Genomic DNA, 13,184 nt, shown 5'->3' with positions numbered 1-13,184 from the left:
AACCTAATCTTCCATCAGCTCATTAACTTTCACAAAACGCAGAAAAAACTTGGCTTCCAAACAACTCCTAGCTCTAGGTAAAACCCAAGGATCGGATCATGCTTCAGAAAGATTAGACGACCTACGAAACAGAAACAAAAAAAAAAAAGACGGAATCGAAATTTATAAACAAAAACAGCCAAAAAGAGCGCGAAGTCGAGAGGCCGATGCTTCATGTCTCTTACCATGGTCGCGGTGGGAGCGAAGCGGGCTACGGCGGAGAGACGCTAGGTTTGATCGGGACAAATACAACCCTAGTTTTCGCTCTCACCAACCCCTCTGTCTTTGCCATCAGCTAAATATGAAGTAGAGAACTGGGCCGAACCCGCCAACGTCAACTCGTGGGCCAATTGTATGTTTTGGGCCAGACTGGATCTAATGGGCCCAATTATACATTTATGCCAACGTTCGGCCAGATTGAATGTAATGGGCTGCCCATTTGACAATCTAGCTAAATTTAATTTTTCTCCTTTTTTTTAAAAAAACGGTGAAACTTGAACCACTAGTCTACCAGGTACTTGATCCAAATGCTATTGGATTTTATAGCACTCAAGATTCGAAGCCTTTTGCTTAAAAGGTGAGAAGGAATACCACTGGGATGCTTGCTCAAGTACAATGGATCCGTAAAAGCAGGCAGTCCTTTTTGTTCTTTCTATTTGTTCCTCTTCTCCATCACTCCTCTAATTTATGATCAACTTTTTGATCCATAATTCCATCATGCATTATTTCTTTCTTTCCTTCTATACTATCTCTTTTTTTTTTTAATATATTGTGCGAGATTAATAAATAAATAGGTAAGAAAATATTTTGTATTGTTTTCCCTCTGAAGCTCCATTTTTTAATCTCCTCCTTTGTTGTTTATTCACTTTGTACATCTTCAACCATCTTTATACCCCATTATATCTAAAGTACATTTACATTTTATACCATATATCATATTTTGATATATCAATGTATTAAGATTATTTTTTATATTTGCTATTTTTTTTTTTTGACCTACTCTATTTCTCTCTTATTTTAGTTTAAAATTTCATATTATGTAAGGGTTTCTTTATGTCTAGCATCTAATTTTTTATTTTCTATCTATCTTTCATGTCTCTTGTATTTATTTTATTGTGACGTTATGCTTTAATCGAATCCTTTTTTTATGTTTTACTTTTGTTTCTTTTATTTTTAATATTGATTGTATGGTATATGATTTTAGTTTAATTACCTTTGTTTTACATTTCTATATTTTCTTGAATAGAAATTAAACTTAACCTTTACCATACCTTTTATTTTTCATCTATATATGCACTCTATTTGTTTTTACATTAAATTTGTTATTATCTAATATAGTTACTATTTTTTATTCACATATATTATCAATAAAAATAACACGTGATTATAGTTTATAGTTATGCTTGTTTCCCTTATGTTATTTTAAACATTAAAAACTAATAAAAAGAGACATTTGTTTTTTAGTTATATTTATAAATATTTAAAAGAAAATAGTAAAAGAATAAAAAGAGAAAAATTTAATATATAATTGTATTTATTTCCTTTGTAATTGCATCATTTTCTTTTATTTTTCCAAATAATAGAAAAGGGGAAATTGGAAATTTTTCATTACAATTTTCTTTTTAATATTTCAGAAAATGCTTAAAAAAATAAAATGGAGTGTTTAAAATATTTTTACAATTAATATGGAAAAGGGGAATTAAAATTAAGGAAAATATGTATTTTACAAGATATGAAAAGAAAAATGAGTAAATATTAGTTATTTTAGAAGATATTGCGGGAGAGGGGAATGATAGTTTTTAATGACATTTACCTTTTTTAAATAATTAACTAAAAAAATTTTTGGAAGCTTCAGAAAGAAAGCAAACAAAATTTCTGACAGCTGTGGGATTTGAACCCACGCCCTTCCGGACCAGAGCCTAAATCTGGCGCCTTAGACCACTCGGCCAAACTGTCGCTGGTGTCCAAGGTTTTGTCCATCTTTACTTATCGTATATTGGCCTTCGTCGTCCCCCATTAAATTAATCAAGTTGGAGCCAAAGGCTTAATTTGATCAACAAAATTGTTACTAATGATCAGAATAGGATGCTTTAGCAAGACAAACAGGCACTCCTATGCTCACCAAAAAGGCAAGCACAATGTCTCCCAATGATATAATCACAAACATTAGTGGATCTTCACCATTTGGAACAATTCCATGCTGTCAGATTTTGGGTAGCGGAACATCCCCAATGGCTACCACAAACTCTGATCCATCAATAATACCATCTCATAGCTTAAATACTAAATAGTCATAGTTGATAAATGGGTGCTAACAAGGACAGGCGCTACTTTGCAATCCAACTGAAATATACGAGGAGTCAGTCTTCTATGCAACAATAAAGCAAACACCATGATCGGGGCCTCAGCACCAGAAAAGCTTCAAGGGCTTTCTGTTAAAGTCGATCACTGCTCAATCAACTATAAACAATTTATCGTGATGCCAACTATCACAAAAAGAACATATCTACCCGTCAAAGATAAATAAGTATACAACTTTCATTAAGGTGCAAACTTCAACACAAGAATCAGTTACAGATGGTATTCAATTATATGTGTTTCTGTATTCCTTAAATCACCCCAAATCATTCAGATACACAGCATTCAACTCAATGACAAACAACCTCTTCCTAGGTAATCTAACACCACTTCAAGCTCATTTGTTTAACGATAGCATCAGCACTGGCCTTCTATAGTGAGATCTCTTGTCCTCTGTTTCAGTCAAATGGATCTATACGTGGATCATGTTCACTCGCCATATCCATTCCCGTGCAAAGGCATGTTGGGCACATCACCTGGGGAAAATGCAATTTTGAATGGTATCAGGGTGACATGGTATTCCATAAAATTCAGCCACAATTCCAAAGGTTAGAACAAACAACTGGTGCAGAAACATGGATAAGTAAAAGTATCAGAAATTGCTTAGCTGACAGTTTCAAACTTCCATCGCGTGAAGATGTAAACTAAAAGGTTATAAGGTAACACGATCAACATTACTTTGTAGAATTGTCATAAAATTTCATTTTTCTGTAGTGTCACACCAGCCACCTACATCCAGGGAGTCATTGCTTGGCTACACAACAAATGGATCAGATGTTCTAGATGACTACTTCAGTTCCTAAATAATCACAGTCCAGACAAATTAGGGAACATGGATTTAGCTTTTTAAGCTAGTTTATGGATCTTTGACAACGATGCTTCAAATGAGGCCATATACAAGGCAAAGTCATGAGCCTTATGTTTGGATGCAGGCTCTGCAAAGTCTGGCTTAGTGTCCTATAACAAGAAGAAGATGAATCTGCTTAGATTTCTTTGGACACACCATCCCTATAGCACGAGTATCAAATACCATACAGGTGCTATAGTTGCCAGAAAACAACTTCAGAAACAGTTTAGGACAACTTATTTGGAGAAAAGCTGAAAATCCACAGAACCGTCCATTTTTCTTTTGAGAAAAAGAAAATTCCCAGTACTGTCAAAAGCAATACAAGGAAATTTTTTCCAGGATTAGAAGGGGCTAATCCCCACTTTTTGACCCTATACCCATCCCAACCTAATACAAGGAACAAAAATTACAATGGTGACTGTTCTAGCAGATATGTCATACCTTTCCAGCACCTGAGCAATTTGGACACCTTTGAGTTGTAGGGGGTTGCAAAGGGCAGTCACATCCACCAGGAAGAGAAACTGGTTCAACGCTCAAGAACACACCACTGGCGGAACATCGAGCACAAGCCAAATATCCTACAGTCCAAAGTAATATATATGAAAATGTTGTGGAAACTCTGCCAGATTTATACAAAGAACTCTTAGCAGGCACAGAAAACAACTCATAAGGAAGAGTATCTAAATATCAGTAAATAACTTGCAACAAAAAATACATCATTTTAGGTTTCGTAAGTCACTGCTACCATTGAGAGCAGCAACTGCCCTCTGCAGGCAGATAATTTTATCATCTTGTGGTGATACCAGTGACTTGCTTCATCTAATGGGCACGTGTGCTTCCACATAAAAACACAGAGATGCCTTATACAAAATTAATACATACCAGTGCCATGGCAGTATTTGCATCTCTTTTTCTCTTGCTGCTCGACATTCTTGGCTTCAGCTAGCATCAAGGCTGATATTACACCCACTGCACCACCTGAGAAGGATGCTACAATGGGATCTACCTGACTGAATCACCATCCAAAAGAATGAAATTTAGGCAACTGAACATTTTATCCAAAATCTAGCAGCAAGTGACAACTTGCAACATACCTTAGTTGCATTGGCAAGTGGATATTGTGTATAAAGTCTTCGTAGGAAGTACCACCCAGTCCTAATTTCAGCTCCAGCTGTGGCAGAAACAGCTTAAATATTATATTTATCTTACATGGCAAGTGTCATAAAAAGAAAAAAAAATACACCCTTAATTGGCCACATAGTGCTCACACAATTTATAACATAAAAGCTACGACCCTGTTACTTATTTCACAATCCAGAACCTGAACCTAATATTTTGGTTCCAAAATGCAAATCCAATGGCCCAATCAGGTTGCTACTGTCCAGAAAATTCATTTATATCAACTAAACAAAACAAATTTGATTTCATGACTAACAAATGCATGATAGACACAGCATTTGTTAAAAGAAGAACTATAGATTGTTCATTATACAGTATAAGTCATCAATCCAGCAGACAAGAATTTGAAACAATTGAAAAGGGAACAACAACTTGACTGAATGTTGAAACACACACCATTGCATGATAGATGAACTAAAGATGATAAAAGCAGCACATACACATACATCTCAAAAACATAGCAATTTTTTCATTGCTCAGAAAAGTAAAGCACACAAAAGATTAGAAAAACAAAACAGCGAAATAGAAAAGTTTCAGCTTACTATTGGTGCAAGAAGGCCTCCAAAGACTATTATCCCAGATACAACTGAGAATGATGTCATGTATAGCTGCTTTAAGGTTTTTGGTGTCTGGTTCAGGAATAACCACAAAAAATTAGAATGCAAAATTTAAACAAACCAATACCATGATCTTTCTGCAAAAAGAAAGAAACTGTCAGATAATCACCATATGAGAGAGAAATGGAATAGTTGATGGAATGTCAGGCATCTCATTCTCTTCAGTGCTCTCTTTGGCACATTCTACACTCTTTATGTGCTGTTGGACCCGCAATCTCCTAACCTAAATTTTGTTGTCAAAAGCATTAAATAAATCTAATAAAACGACAATTTGCCACCAGTATAGCTTCTTAGGCAATCAATTTTCCCAAATGCATCTTGAAAGTGGGTGTATCCAAACTAAACTTAGCAGACACAACAATAAATATATCATGTTTGTGAATCACCTCTTCCATGAGAAGAAAAATTTTATTTCGCCTACTTCTAATGTTGTCTTCAATTTCTTGAAGCTGCATCTGAACAAAATCCTGGATTGTCTCTGGCCCTTCTATAATGCAAAAGCTGCACATAAGGGAACACTAAATGAGACTATGTAGTTTATGGAAATTTAGTACTGAAGTTCTACGTATAAACGTATTGCAAAAGACCTCTCAGACCACAATGTTGCATACATCTTTGCAACTTACTGAGCATCTTGCATAAGACATAGCATCAAAGTTCAAATTCTAAATTTTATTATTATTATTTTTAAATAACAGAAAACAAAGCACACACTGTTGTCCCTAGTAATCATCTTCTATAAGATTCTTCGTCATGGTTCCCCCGGGAGGTCGACAATTTTACGGGTAATACTTGACTACACTATGACATCAATGGTAAGTGCAACCCCATTAATATAACAAGCACATCCCAGTAATGATGTACTACCAAAATTGTCAGACCAGCCATGGAAAGAAAATAGAAGGTGGATGAAGGCCCCAGGGAGCAGTAGGCTGAACTTTTTTTTGTTTAATAGGACAAATTGTTACAAGGACATCAAATTGCAAAACTAAAATTACAAACAGGATCGAAGCTAAACTGCGCGATGGAAGCCTAGTTTAATTTTCTTCTGAAAATGGATTTTTAAGAATACTTTCATCTCAATGTCTTCTACGTGGAACACATGGTAAGTTCTAATCAAACACCTTCGACGACTCATCAAAATCCTCCTTCTTAACTATCCATTTCTCAAGCAGTTGACTTTTCTATCCTCTGGTCACCAATTACCACAAAACAGAACCCAAACTAATCGAAGAGGTCCCTAAATACGGCAATTAAAGGAAAGTAAAGTAAAGGGGGAAACCCCGGGACCGGGTACGAACCTGGAGGAATCATCGCCTGCGGGGTGCGAATTGTCGCCGGAGGCACAGCACACCGAACCTAACCGGAAAGAAGCCCCTTCTCCTGCTCTCCGGAGAGGCCGCCACCGTGGCTGCCACCACCCGCCGGTGCCAGAGAAGAGAACGAGGGTCTTGGACGGCGGAGGAGCAGATGTCGGGAGAGAGAGAAGAGAGGAGAAAGATGAGGCAATGGACGACGCCATCGGTATTCCACCCACCCCCTTCCCCACCAGCGACCGTCTTTTAAAACGGCCATTAGCAGAATCTACGGCCAGATAAACGGACAAATCTGGAAGCATCTCGCAGTCCAATCACCCAGGCGACGATCCAATTCCTGTTGGAGGATCCGGTAACCCGATAAGAAATTGGCAGATCTTTGAGTTTATTAAAGTGCGAGCGGAACTTGTCGGATTCGGATCCCTTAATCCGCATCTTTAACGAATCCGCTCTCAAAGATTCGGGAATGGATCTGACAGGAAGTCGTGAAATAATGAAGTTATGACGGCCGTCATAACGTTATGCCTTTGTCCATCCGAATACACCCTCACCGTCTCCCAGCGCTCTCCCCCGCCGCCGCCGCCGCCGCGGCCAGCGGGCCAACCCGCTGGCTCGCACGCCCCCTTCTCCTCTGCCGCTCTCCTTCCTGAAGGTTTGAGAGGATGAGGAACATAAATAGAACGAGGATTTAGAGGAGGTCTGGTAGAAGAACGGGAGGTAAAAGAGGCAACTTTAGATATGGAGAACAGGGCAATGGAGGGGAATTTGAGAGGTATGTGAACAGCCCCCATTTCCTTCCTATTTGGTTCACAGCGTCAGTCTAAATTCTCCTGTGAATCCAAAACCCTATAGATAAACCCTCTCAAAACCCTATCTTTCTCTCGGACAGGCCAACGACTAATAGAGAAGGAAAACAAGGGAACGGATTGAGAGTTTTACAACCATCACAATAACAAGGGTAGAACCTGGCTAAAAACCCAAAACCCTAGAGATAACCCCTCCCAAAATCATAAACTTTCTCTTCTAGAGACGAGAAAATGCTATTTTTCAGCAGAAAGCCATGGCAACTGCTCGTCCGTTTCGGAAGAACCCCAGCTTTCTCCGGCACCCAGAGATCAAATTATGTGGATGTGAAGATGGAGTGGAAGAAGGACCCCTTCTTCGACTCCCTTGACATCCTCACAAAGGGCAGGGACCTCCGGCCACTTGTCTCCCTCAAGAACATCATTGCCCAAGAACCCGATGCCCGCATCCCCATATCTGCTGTCTCCAAGCGAGGCCGGGAGCTCGAAATCGCTGGCCGTGTTGCCAGCTTCCTCCGGCGGTACCCAGCTGTGTTCGAGGAGTTCACAGGACCCAAGTACAACCTCCCCTGGTTCAGACTGACTGAAGAAGCTGCTGAGCTTGACAGAAAGGAACGTGAAGTGTACGAGACACGGCGGGTGGAGATAGTGGATAGGCTGAGGCGGTTGATCCTGATGTCGAGAGAGAGAAGGCTTCCATTGAGAATAGTTCAGGGAATGCTGTGGTACTTAGGATTGCCTGAAGATTTTCTTCAAAAGCCCGAGGAGATTTCAAAAGGGTGCTTCCAAATCGTTGAATTGGAAGATGAGGAGCAGGGATTAAGTGCCGTAATTGATCGAGATGAGCCGGTTCTTTCTGCACTTCAGAGGAACGAAATAAAGAAGTTAAATGGGACTGTGGAGTCACTGCCATCAGCCATTGCTTTCCCTCTCTTCCCTTCGAAAGGTCTTCGCTTGAAGCGAAAGATCGAGCATTGGTTGGAGGAATTCCAGAAACTCCCCTATGTCTCCCCTTATGAAGATTTTTCGCATTTGGACCCAAGCAGGAATATTTCAGAGAAGCGGGTTGCGGGAGTTCTTCATGAACTGCTTAGCCTCTTTGTAGATAATTCTGCTGAGAGGCGGAGGCTGCTCTGCCTCAGAAAGCATTTGGGATTGCCGCAAAAGTTCCACAAGCTATTTGAACGCCACCCTCATGTGTTCTACCTCCTGTTGAAGAACAAGACCTGCTTTGTTGTCCTCAAGGAGGCTTATTATGCCAGATCAACCACCACAATTGAGAAGCACCCGATGCTTGAGGTGAGGAAGAAATATGTTGGATTGATGAATAAGTCAGAGGCTATTCTGAGAAGCCAGAGGAGCAGGAAACCTTTGGCAGACGATGCAGAGGGAGGCCTCGATGCAGCTGTAGATTCTGAGAGCAGAGAAGATTATGATGGGTTAGATGAAGGCATGGAAGAGAATTTGTGAAGTTAGCACTGCTAGTTAGTCTGGACCAAAGATAAAAAGATTAATTTGCATTATCTTGTCACAAGTTCAAGGAATACTGGATACTGGAAGGTGGAACCAGGAAACAGTTGATCTATTCATTGAACAATAAAGCAAGCTATCCAATATTTACTCATGGATGATATGGTTATTGAGAATTTTAGAAGTGAAATGTGTAACTTATGATCATGCATTCAGGCTGGAGGTGTTAGCTATAACCAAGTGATTGAGATCGAACATAACTTAGGCTGAAACTGAGCCTTTGTGGTTTGACATCTATTTTTGGTTGAAACATATTTAGCTGCTTTGTTCTGAAAACAAAAAATGAAAAGCACAAAACTGAGCATGTCTGAGTTAAATTGTCAACAGTAAAGCTTTTCATAATTGCTGCAAGAAATGAAGGCCTTCCTAGTACTAATTAGTCTATGTTTTTAGATTCAATGGTGAGAGGAATAGGAACAAACTTCAAGCTCAGAATGGAGGCCATGCCATGTTTTGCAGTCTCATTGGCAAATATTGACTTCTTCTTTGCAAACTCGGGAAAGGACAGGCAACAGTGATTTTTGGTTCACATAACCATAACCTTTGTCAGCATCAACTGGATAATCACTTGAAATCTTCTTCTTATCCATAGACAAAAGTTACACAAGGGAACAGAAGTTTATACTCATTTTCTGCTTCTCCGACCTTGTGAGATCACATGAAACACAAGTTTTTCAATGCAAACCAAGTGTTTGTAGTGCTGTTTTTTCTCCTGAAGATGTTTCAAAGATGGATGACTGTGCACAAAAAAAAAAAAAGTAACAAATATTATAGCTGATCTGGTAATTTTGACTTTATTCACTTTGTCAGGAGCAGCTCAAATTCGTGAAAGAAGAATATAAGATCTTTGATTTTTGTTTTGCTTAGTGGTCTTAAAGCACATATGAGGATCATGATGTTTTTAGTTTCTCATATTCCGGACTAAACTCCTATACAGGCTTTTGCTTGCCTTGGATAACCATGCCAAATGGACAAATTTATATTTTCCTTTGAAATATTATTTGAAAACAGAGAGGCGCTAATATGGAGGTGTGAGTGATTGCATGAAGAAGGGAAACCCAAGGATGCAAGCAGAAAGCAAATTCTGATATTGCCACCTATGAGGAAACTTGGTCTTGGAAAAGATTGAATGGCAATTTGGTTTTCCGGAAAGCTGATACCAATCAGATGGAAAAAGGACTTTCCATCACTTCTATCAATGGCATCGTGCTTCATGAATTTCAAGTAATGCAAAATATAAACACATTTGTAGTTCATGGCTACAGATCTTAGCTAATGATTTGTTGTACTAGAAATCGAAGTAGAACTTCCGTGGCAAACATTCAGGATGAATTTGAGTTAGACAGCTTTGGAGGTGGCGATCTTGATGTGTCAAATTAGCATGCAATTCAGGACTCAATTGGCCTTTATTTACATTTTTCCACAGGCAAATTCATAGGAAATGAGACATAACAACACATTACTTTGTGGAGGGAGCACTCTTTGAACCAAAGTACAAGGTTTGGTGCCCATGAACTTATGAATGGCAAAAAATTCATGGAGCAACCTTTTCTAGAAGATATAGCTCTCTGTTTCTGGTAGAAGAGGATAGAACTTTAAAAAGCATTTTATTGAGAAGATAGTTCTTGGCAGTATGAGTAGAAGTAGTGCAAAATAGATTTATGAATGGATAATCGCAGGAGAATCTGTTTATTAAAGATACAGATCTCCTGTCCAAGCAGTGTGAGTAGAAGACAGAACTTTAAACCACATTTTGATAAAAAGATCATACTTGGCAATATGTGCAGAAGTGTTGCAAATTAAATGATGAGTATAGTGTTGGGGTAAATCGACTGACCCTCGATTTTGATCATTATAGACTCCGACAATGTATCAACCGAATAGATAGTATCGATTTTTTATTGACTGATCGAGCTAATTATACCGACTTATCATCGACTAATCAACTAAGATCGGTTAACCGACTAGTATTCGACTACCACCGATCGACAGCGGACGACTTAAATCGTCAGCGTGCATCGGCATGACAGAGCTAATAGCCGACAGTCGCTCATAGATTCTGCCGACATAAAGTCAGTTATACCGACGTATGGTCGGCAATTTGCTCAACATACCATAACCGTCATGAATGGTTATCGACTATGTCACGACTGTTAAGGGAAAGTAATGTCCCACTAATTCTATATTTATAGTCCGATAATTTAGCACCATAAAAAGTGGGATCATGTACTCGACGGTTACATCAGAATCACCTATAAAAATGGGAGGTAAGTGAATAGTACGTGTAAGCCAACTTTGGGTCAAAGCTCTGCTACTTCATATAATCAAAGTTACTGTTCATCAACTTTCTCTGACTTAAGCATCAGAGAGTCCCCACCGGACACCAATTCGGTCTGTGTGGATGCTGTCTTGCAGGTGCTCAATACCGACGACAGGCGACAGGGAGTTGGCCGCAACATATTGGCGCGTCAGGAAGAAAAGAAAGATAATATTGCATCATGACGAAAATCAGAGCCCAACGCTCAACTGCAACCGGATCAGTAAGACACTCTTTCCGTCGGGAAGAGATTCCTCCCCCTTCTCTAGTAGCAGAGCCTAGTTCCTCACGTCCTGTGATCACCACGGACGTCCAGATTTCTACACTCGTGCAGCAAATGAAGGTGGCACATTTGGTGCCGTCCAGGCACAACCGCCGTCATCCACGATGATCACCTTCTCCTTCTTCGGAGCAGCCATCTCGGCTCTCTCACCGAGACGAATAGCGACATTCTCGGCACTCTCACCGTACCGCCCACCATTCACGGCGTTCCTCTTCTTCCCATCTCGACCGTATTAGGAAAGAGAAACGGCCGCAGATACCTTCTGCTTCTCTTTCAAGCTCGTCGGGGGATTCTACCTCCAAAGTTTCTCAGCAGTGTTGGTTCGATGAGTATGAGCGCAAGCTTCAAGAAATCAACCATCGACTCGCCTAACTTTAGGTGGAAGGTCGGAAGTCCTCCAACGACTACGACTTTCACACCAGCCAACCTCTCTCTCGGCACATCTTGGATGAACCGATCCCATCTCGATTTAAGATGCCGCAAGTAGAGCCATATGATGGTTCCACCGATCTGATTAACCACCTCGAAAGCTACAAGACTCTCATGACAATTCAGGGGGCAACCGACGCCCTCTTGTATATCGATTTTCCAGCAATTCTTCAGAAAGTTGCTCGAGCCTGATAATCTGGGCTTCAGTCGAAAAGCATATACTCCTTTGGGCAGCTAGAACATTCTTTCATGGCTCACTTTAATACCAGTCGAAGGCCGCCACGAATCTCTGACAGTCTCTTCTCGATCAAACAAGGAGAGACTGAGACACTTCGAGATTTTGTGACCCGTTTTAATGCGGCTACGCTTGAGGTTAAGGACCTCAATAAAAATATGATCATATCGACCATGAAAAGAGGTTTGAGGGGATCTCGATTCACATATTCTTTGGACAAGACTCTCCCTTGGACTTATGTCAAAGTTCTGGAGTGTGCATACAAATATATGCACAAATGAAGGAGCTTCTGACCGATGCTAGACAGGAGGCAAAGGTCAGAAAAAGAAGAAACAGAAGAAGAAAGGAGCTCCAGCCGAATCCAGTCGGACATCTTCTAATAAGCAAGCTTCACCCCGATGACGGAGTCCAAGGCCAAGTTACGGCAGGTATGACTCATATACTTCTCTTTCTGCTCCTCGTGCATAGATCCTTATGGAAATCGAAGGAGCGGAATACCTACGACACCCTCCATCGATGAAAGCATTGCCGAGGAACTGCGATCGAAGGAAATATTATCGGTTTCATCATGATCATGGTTACGATATCGAACAATGCATTCAACTCAGAGTCGAGATAGAAATCCTGATTCGATGAGGCTATCTTGAAAAGTACTAGAGAGATCCTATGACACAACCTCCTATCGATCGACGACCTCAGCCGCAAATTGAGAAAGCTATAAATAATCAGCTGACTGTAGGGGTGATCAACATGATCTCCGGACGATCGAATTGGGGGGCAACTTCCGAAGAAGAGTCGGCGAAACGATGACGACTCAACAATATAATAATTTTTTTGAAAAAAGATGTTCGGAGAATTCAGACTTTCCATGATGATGCTGTTGTTGTCTCGATAATGATAGCAAATTATGATGTAAAAAGAATCTTTGTAGATAATAAAAATTCAACTAATATTTTATTTTACTCGACTTTCTTTCGAATACAATTGCCGACTGATCAACTCAGAAGAGTCTCAACTCCATTGGTCGGCTTCACAGGAGATGCTGTCACAGTGGAAGGAGAAATCTCTCTTTCCTTAACTGTTGGAATCGAACCACAACAGAGCACTATTTTCATAACGTTCACGATGTTCGAGTACCTTCGACTTATAATGCCATACTCGAACGATCTAGGCTTAATGCTCTAAGAGCAGTGATTTTGACGTACTATTTATTAGTCTGATTTCTGACGAG

At 40.0% G+C, this 13,184-nt stretch overlaps 2 protein-coding genes and 1 non-coding gene across 3 annotated transcripts; 1 reads left to right on the top strand and 2 right to left on the bottom strand.

The window, feature by feature from the left end:
* Window positions 1-1,915: 1,915 nt before the first annotated feature.
* On the bottom strand, window positions 1,916-1,995 carry TRNAL-UAG (transfer RNA leucine (anticodon UAG)). The gene has a single exon. It is a non-coding gene; the product is annotated as a tRNA-Leu (tRNA).
* Window positions 1,996-2,559: 564 nt separating this feature from the next.
* Window positions 2,560-6,673, bottom strand: LOC140851673 (protein ORANGE-LIKE, chloroplastic-like). The gene is made up of 8 exons (XM_073243682.1): window positions 6,342-6,673; window positions 5,427-5,541; window positions 5,150-5,263; window positions 4,966-5,052; window positions 4,339-4,415; window positions 4,127-4,254; window positions 3,686-3,822; window positions 2,560-2,873 (listed from the first exon to the last, which is right to left on the bottom strand). Exons 1-8 carry the CDS (start codon window positions 6,656-6,658, stop codon window positions 2,796-2,798), a joined length of 1,053 nt encoding a protein of 350 aa, XP_073099783.1. The 5' UTR covers window positions 6,659-6,673; the 3' UTR covers window positions 2,560-2,795.
* Window positions 6,674-6,887: 214 nt separating this feature from the next.
* LOC105052105 (protein WHAT'S THIS FACTOR 9, mitochondrial) lies at window positions 6,888-9,490 on the top strand. The gene is made up of 2 exons (XM_019852872.2): window positions 6,888-7,128; window positions 7,246-9,490. The coding sequence occupies exon 2, from the start codon at window positions 7,394-7,396 to the stop codon at window positions 8,627-8,629; it is 1,236 nt and encodes a 411-aa protein (XP_019708431.1). The 5' UTR covers window positions 6,888-7,128; window positions 7,246-7,393; the 3' UTR covers window positions 8,630-9,490.
* Window positions 9,491-13,184: the final 3,694 nt, after the last annotated feature.

Source organism: Elaeis guineensis, chromosome 9, assembly GCF_000442705.2.
Source record: "Elaeis guineensis isolate ETL-2024a chromosome 9, EG11, whole genome shotgun sequence".
NCBI lineage: Eukaryota > Viridiplantae > Streptophyta > Magnoliopsida > Arecales > Arecaceae > Elaeis > Elaeis guineensis.
This window is presented reverse-complemented; position numbering and strand designations above follow the sequence as displayed.

Bases quoted from the DNA above. Each gene is read 5' to 3' on its own strand.
- LOC140851673 (XM_073243682.1), bottom strand. From the start codon at position 6,658: ATGCTTCCAGATTTGTCCGTTTATCTGGCCGTAGATTCTGCTAATGGC. The intron at 4,255-4,338 runs GTATGTTGCAAG...ATGGTGATTCAG, and splicing joins CACTTGCCAATGCAACTAAG to TCAGGTAGATCCCATTGTAG. The intron at 3,823-4,126 runs GTATGTATTAAT...TTTGGACTGTAG, and splicing joins CAAATACTGCCATGGCACTG to GATATTTGGCTTGTGCTCGA.
- LOC105052105 (XM_019852872.2), top strand. From the start codon at position 7,394: ATGCTATTTTTCAGCAGAAAGCCATGGCAACTGCTCGTCCGTTTCGGA.